We start from the raw sequence: 7,221 nt of genomic DNA, 5'->3' as shown, positions 1-7,221 counted from the left end.
AGGTGGTAGTTCGGTAAAAGGTGGGAAACAGAATAGACACATTGTAGTTATAATAGCCAGGTGAGAGAAAAACTCAGCCTGAACTAAAAATAAAAACAGATCTGAGTTGGCAAGAGAATGTACATTTCAAAAGATGAAAAATAAGATAATAGAATTTAAGAATTGGAGAAAGCTTGATTGAGTTTAAATCTCTCATCTATTAAATGAAGACATCAAAGTCAAAGGTACCTAGCTAGAGTTGGCATTTCTCACATATCTAAGAAAGATATAAGAATGATAAACTGGACTTCAGATGACTTGACAAAGCTATTTAGAACCTAGAAACCGAAGTAAGGTATATCCTATCTGTTCAGAGCTGGATTCTGTATTATTCAATGTTTTAATTGCTGATTAAAATTCAATTAATATACTTATTCTTAAAAATTCTACCTTCTATTTTGTTGGAAAAGACTGGCTGAAGAGTACAACAGAGTTGCCACGTTAGATGGAATCAGATTAGAGAATTAAAAAGAAGCTGTTAACAAGAAATTCTGGTGGTACAATCCATAAGACCCATTCTCTAAACTTTGTAAACTATTAATTTGAAAGGGACACAAAGGGCAGCCGGATGGCTCAGTTGGTTAGAGCACAAGCTCTCAACAACAAGGTTGCTGGTTCAATTGGGATGGTGGGCTGTGCCCCCTGTAACTAAAGATTGAAAACGGCAACTGGACTTAGAGATGAGCTGCGCCCTCCACAACTAGATTGAAGGACAACAACTTGGAGCTGATGGGCCCTGGAGAAACACACTGTTTCGCAATAAATAAAAAAAATTAAAAGAAAGTTTGAAAAACAAAGGGACACAAATACAATTTCAGTGCAGTTGGGATGAAGGAGAGCGATATAGGAATATTATAAAGAGTAAACATTTACTCACAGGTTCAGAGGGTAAATTTTGTTTGTCAAGCATGGATTGTGGTAAAACAGAAAAAGAGAACTTCTAAAGTAAGTCTAAGTTAAAGGCTCTCAGTCTGAATGTTTTATTTCTTTCTCATTCTTAGTTTTACCTTAGGTATTTAGTAAGTTGGAAGCTTTTAGGAGATGGGCCCTATTGAAATTTTGCTAATTTTAGGCACCTTCTCAAGAATGATAAACAGAAGGGAGAAACATCTTTAATTGAAGATTAGAGAATGACATCTCTTTAGTCATTTTTCAAATACTTTGTCCAGGTTTAAAACGATAATGAATTTTATGCCTAGAAAAGCAGGGATTTAATTCTTTATTGGTAGGATTTGTAATAGGTAAAGGGTAATGACAAAAATCAGCTTAAGTTGATAGTAATGTTAGCAAGGGTGAGGGCAAACTGGCTTTCTCAGATACTCTTGATTAGATTGTAAATTGATCCAATTTTTCAGGCTGGCAATTTGGCAACATCTATTAAAATTTAAAAGTTGCATACTCTTAGCTTATGTAATTCCACTTCTGGAAATTCCATCTACAGATACACTCACATATGTAAAGAAGGATATATGAACTAGGATGTTTATTGTAACAATGTTTATAATGTTGAAACACTTGAAACAATCTAATGTTCATTCATAGGTGATTGGTTAATTGAACATTAAATACACAAAATTGGCATACTATGTATCTGTTAAAAAGAATAAGGTAGATCTACATGCTGACGGGAAAAGCAGTGTGAGATACACTATTGAGTGAAAAAAAAGAAACTGCAGATCAGTATGTAGGCTATGAAAAGTGTGTGTAAAAAGAAAGGGAGTTGGGGCCAGCCTGCTGGCTCAGGTGATTGGAGCGCCGTGCTCCTAACGCCGAAGGCTGCCGGTTCGATTCCCATGTGAGCCAGTGGGCTCTCCACCACGAGGTTGCTGGTTCCACTCCTCGAGGGGTGGTGGGCTGTGCCCCCTGCAACTAAAAAACGGCAACTGGACCTGAATCTGAGCTGCGCCCTCCACACTAAGATTGAAAGGACAACAACTTGACTTGGAAAAAGACCTGGAAGTACACACACTGTTTCCCAATGCAGTCCTGTTTCCCTTCCCCAATAAAATCTTTAAAAAAAAAAAAAAAGAAAGAAAGGGAGTCTAGACGTATATTTTATATGCATGGAAAGTATGGTGGGTATAGTCACAGAAAATTGGAAAATAGGGAATGAGACTGGGTGAAGTAGAAAGTGTATTCTTTTACTCTATCTACTCTTTTGTACTGATGAAAAAAAGTTTTACATTGAGTATGTATTATTTTCATTTAAAAAAAGCTTAAATTAGAGGTTTAGAGTAAATACAAATATAATACAAGTGACCATATCCTCATATTACCATAAGGTAACAAGTCCATAATGCTGCAAAATCAATTCTCGTTTTGCAGTCATACCTCATACACTGTTGGCCTCACTTTGTGGCAATCAAGTTATACATAAATCAGCTGCTGTTCCACCCTTTCTTCTTCTTCTATTAGTTTCAGGGTTTACAAAACAATGTAATAGCTAGACATTTACACCCCCCACAAAGTGATAACCCTCTTCCCCCAGTCTCTTCCATCCTTTATTGTATTGTCCTCCCTGTCTGACCTAAACTTCTTTGGCAAGTACTAAAATGACTCTGTCCTATTCTTATGTCATTTCTCTGGGAGTACAAACTGAGGAACACTCTCATTTAGGTTGCCCAACTGGAAGTAGAAATTACATACCAATCTCCCATGCTTTAAATCCTCTTCATATGGACAACTCTTTCACGGGCATGTAATTATAATTAAAGCAATGGTTCCCCAAGTGCAACCTAATGTTTAAAGTCAGGCCCCTGGCCAACTCTTCAGTGGATTAAGTGAAATATAATGAAACTAAACAAACTGATTCCTAAAAATCCTTTCAGCATGACAAGTAGACTTAAGATTTTCTACATCATCAAATTTAAGTATTGTATCAATTTTAACTTAGAGCGGGATGTTTAACATTTGACTGTCTGATACTGTGTAATATAAACCAAGAGGCAGGTTTACCTTTTAAAATTCTTGTCAGACATAACTATGTGGTTCACTGCTTTCAATACACCTAATTTAACTCAGACAACGAAGAAATAGTGTTTCTTAGTTTGCTATCTTAACCCACAATTTTGAGGAAGTGTTTAAATCCATGGTAAACTGTGTGATGGGGTTAAAATGTTTATGGCCCTAGGGGAAGCCAGGCCTTGATACCAAGGAAGAAATTTTAAAACTTCCTGTGTGTTAATACTGCTCTAAATCTTTCATTATAAGGTTTGTATTCTGTTCTTTCGTGAGTATTTTGTAATAATTTACTGATTCATTAGATAAATTCCAACTCTAGTCCTATCTTTCAAGTGGGGCAAGTACTACAAAGAGAAAAAATAATTTGCTTCCAATTCCACCGTAAATCAAGTGGGTAGATAATCATCCAGGTCTATCCTTTGTACCGAAAGGTCACATTTAGGTACTGATTATTGAGAGTAATAATGCCTATGTATGTTGCAGTTGAACTATTGTGGGACTTTTCACTCAGAGCTAAGCTCTGAAGATTCACTTCCCATTAATTACTATAATCTAACTGCGGGTTGAAGATGACTGAATTGTTTGGTCTGGAGACTTCTGTCTACACCAAACTGATGACCTGGAAATTACAGGCTTTGAAGTCCATTCCGACCCTCTTATTCATGGTCTTATTAGTTATGAAACTAATCTGAGTTCTTAAGGTGAACCGCCTCCTGGTGAACTGGAAAGGGCAGCACTGGGATTAAATGCCATGCTGTTGATCTGGTCTGCCAGGAAAGGTGAGCAGAGAACAGTATTGCCTTCTTTCTCCAACAGGGTATAATATAATCTGTTGGCTTTAGTAACTAAAAACCTTTTGCTGGCCCTGAATTACCTACCTGGCACCTTGAGTCTAATCTAATCCCAATGGTTATTTTTCAAAGTTGTTTCCTTATCCAGAAGCTTTATACTGTGACTTTCAGGGTGAAGACAAGCGAAAGCAAACTGAATAGAGTTCAAAAGCAAGGAACTAAATAGTATTCCATCACATGTATATATCACATTTTATTTATTTCCCTGTTGATTGACACTTGGGTTGCTTCCATCTTTTGGTTATTGTTAATAATGGTTGCTAAACATGGGTGTATAAATATGTTTGTGTCCCTGCTTTCAATTCTTTTGGGTATATACTCGCGTGGAATTTCTAGATCGTATGGTAACTCTGGGAAATTCTGACACATGCTACAAGGATGAAATAAGCTAGTCACAAAAGAGATAGCTGTATGAGTCCACTCATGAGATACTTAAAAGTGGTTAAAATGGTAATTTTTACGTGTTTTTTACCCCAATTAAAAATAGTAATTTTTTTTAAAAAGCAAGGAACTTTGTCATGTCTTGTAACCCTCACATTTCTGGTGGGGAGCAACTCGGAGAGAAGCAAGTTAAGACTGTTGCGTGCAGTTTCCAAAGTATCTGTACAAGATGTAGGCTCAGAGCTGAAGGTTGGTAGAAGGGCAGCTGGGCCTGCGGAAGCGAAAGGAAACCTAGTCAATTGAGGTGGAGCGGGGCGGGGGAGATAACGTGAAAGAGCAGATATTCTAAACTTTGTCACTTTCGTTAGGGCTCTCCCCTTTAGGATTAAGAATTCTTCCGTCACAGGAAATCCCTGAGTCTCCCTTCCTTTCACAACTTCCTGCCAATCAAAACATTCTTGAACGTTAGGAACTCCTGTCCTGCCGGCTCCTTTCCCTCACGAACCGGTCCCTTCACACTCCAGTTTCCTAAGATTCCACTTCTTTTCCGATGGTGGGTCCCAGTCCAGGTCTCAACAACCGTCAATTGCTCGGGCCTCACAAGTCAAGCGCAAGAAGACATAGGCGGGAGGGACGGCCTCGAGCGCCCCGGAAGTCACCACCCCCAAGAAGGCGGAGGCTCCCAGGCCTCGCGGCTTCGGATTGGTGGGGAGGTGTAGATGTTGCGTTACGCGCGGGATCCAGCCCCTCCCCTGCCCCCCTGCGCGCGGTTAGCGTGGGGCGGGGCGGAGTTTGTGGCCCTTGGCAGCCATTACCCGGAACAATCCCCGGCCTTGGGTCAGGTGACCCTTGGCGGTGCTGGCGGGAGGGGTGAGAGGGAGGGAAGTGGGCGTGAGGAGGGAAGGGAAGGGAGGGGAGGAGGGCGGAGTAGGAGGGAGGGGAAGGGGGCGGGGTGGGAGCGGGTCACGTGATTCGGCATGGAGGCGGTGGCAGCAGTCGGGAGGAGCCGCCGGGGTAGAAGCCGCACTTGTTAGTGTTGGGGGAGGAGGGGGTCGGGGGACGCCGACACCGTCACCCAGGGACGCCAAGGAGGAGGCGGGAGGGGGGGTGGGGGCGAGATCAGGCTCCAACCCCCGGCCGAGGGGATGAGGGGAGCATGGGCGCCAAGGAGTCACGGATCGGATTCCTCAGCTACGAGGAGGCGCTGAGGAGAGGTGAGGGGGGAGGGGTCTGGGCGAGCTGCCGGGGAGGCCAGCGACGGGCTGCCCAGAGGGGTGGGTGACCGGGAAAGAGGAGGGTAGGTTGAGGGCGTCGGGCGCCAGAGGCGGAAGGGAAAGGAGGCCAGCGATGGGGAGTATGACGGGGGAGAAGAGTCGGGTGGGAGCAGTGTTGGGGAATTGGGACCGTATGGAAGGGGGCGAAGCTTTCTCGGAGAGGGTTGTCTGGTGCTGGCAGGGCAGTGCCCGTGCTCTCTGGTGGCGTTGTTACCCTGGATGTGTCCAGGGAAGTCCTCCTCTCCCCCTTTTCTTGGGTGGCACCAGCCCTTCCCACCCCCCTCATCTCTTACTGCCATTTTCTCATATCACTCCTTCGTAAAAACCAACAACATCCTAACCTAACAGCCTTGGCTGAAAGGGAGAGGGGAGACGGCTGCAAAGCCCTCTTCTTTTTGCTAGTAGAAGCCCCTTTCAATTGTGAAAGTGTCTGCTTTTTCCGAGGGCCTTTGCCGGTCTCTTGGGGGCTATCACCATCCACTCCTGCCATCCCCTCACCCTTTGAGCGGCTGACTTTGCCAAGAACGACCTGAAATTAAGTTGTGTTTGAGGTGAGATGAGACTGGACAGCTGGTGCTGCCACAAGACCTTGTCTTAGGTTTCATCTCAGACGTTGGCCAGAGCCTTTTATTGCACTTGATCCCCAGTGCTCACCCCCTCTCTCCCCATAAAATGGCATTCGGAAATCCAGCATTCTGATACTGTGTTATAGCTCCCTATAGAGACTGGCCTTGCTGCCGGCCCCAGCCTGCTGCTTATTGGCTTTGATGCACAGTATGTTAACAGCCCCAACCCCCTACCACTTACTCTGGTACCGCTGTCCATGATCGCTAAAGCACAACGCTAACTGGAAGTGTCTATTGCACAGTTTATGGCCGGAATGTGACTTAATTTTTCATGACTGGGATTTGAGTGTGTGTGTACAGCGTATGCGTTTGTATGTCTTTGCAACATTTAATGGATTTTCTTGATAAGACGTAGAAAAACATTAAGCAGGTTATGCGCTAGGCATTATTGTTAACAGGTTTCCAAGTCAAAGAACCAGCCATGCTCCAGGTGATGGTTTCAGTAGCTAAGGATATAAAATAAAAATTAGATACAAAGGCATTTAAAATGAGAATTTAGTAGTGAACTCTTGTTAATATGTAGGAAGAAAAGGGTTAAGGACAGTGGGTCATCACCTGAAAATAGTTACAGAACTTAGAGGTATTGTGAACTGACCAGAATAACAAAAATATACTTTTTGTGTCTTTTCCTGCGGAACAGTATAATGATTGTTATTATGGACAATCTTGCTTGAACTTTGTTTCTTGCTTCAATATGAGAAATATTCCAAATTCTTGATGTGTTTCCAGCTCTAGTAGGCTAGTCATTTCCGGGATGCTGTTGAGCCCGACAGGTCTGGCCTCAATTAGGCAATGGCTTGCCCGGCATGAAAGAGGACAGCAGTCAAACTGACTTACAGCTTCAAGGTTCAGAAGTGTTTAGTTTCTTACTTTGAGGGTGATGTAGCTGGCGTTTAGGAATTCTAAAATTAAACTTTATCCACCTCTAGCCTGCTTACTATTATATCCAACTAAGATTGTACCTTTGTAAATATAAATGAAATGAATAGTTGGTGCATTTTAAACTGATTTGACTGAAGGTAATTGTTGAGTTTGTAGTGAAGTGTCTGCCTGTTGAATTTTAAAACATATGAAGAAGTAGTAAAATAT

The 7,221-nt window shown here is 42.5% G+C and overlaps 1 protein-coding gene across 3 annotated transcripts in view; it reads left to right on the top strand.

The window, feature by feature from the left end:
* The first annotated feature begins 5,220 nt into the window (after positions 1 to 5,220).
* The window catches only part of USP32 (ubiquitin specific peptidase 32), a 165,903-nt gene continuing 163,902 nt past the window's right edge, over positions 5,221 to 7,221 (top strand). For 2 of the 3 annotated variants that reach the window (XM_033090262.1, XM_033090263.1), the window contains exon 1: positions 5,323 to 5,446. In XM_033090262.1, the coding sequence (XP_032946153.1) occupies positions 5,389 to 5,446 (58 nt within the window). In that variant the 5' untranslated portion in view covers positions 5,323 to 5,388. Of the gene's footprint in view, positions 5,447 to 7,221 lie in introns of all 3 variants that reach the window. The other variant, XM_033090264.1, reaches the window with a different exon arrangement.

This window comes from Rhinolophus ferrumequinum, chromosome 21, assembly GCF_004115265.2.
Source record: "Rhinolophus ferrumequinum isolate MPI-CBG mRhiFer1 chromosome 21, mRhiFer1_v1.p, whole genome shotgun sequence".
Taxonomy (NCBI): Eukaryota; Metazoa; Chordata; class Mammalia; order Chiroptera; family Rhinolophidae; genus Rhinolophus; species Rhinolophus ferrumequinum.
Note: the sequence above shows the minus strand (reverse complement) of the source record. Positions and strands in the feature narration are given on the sequence as shown.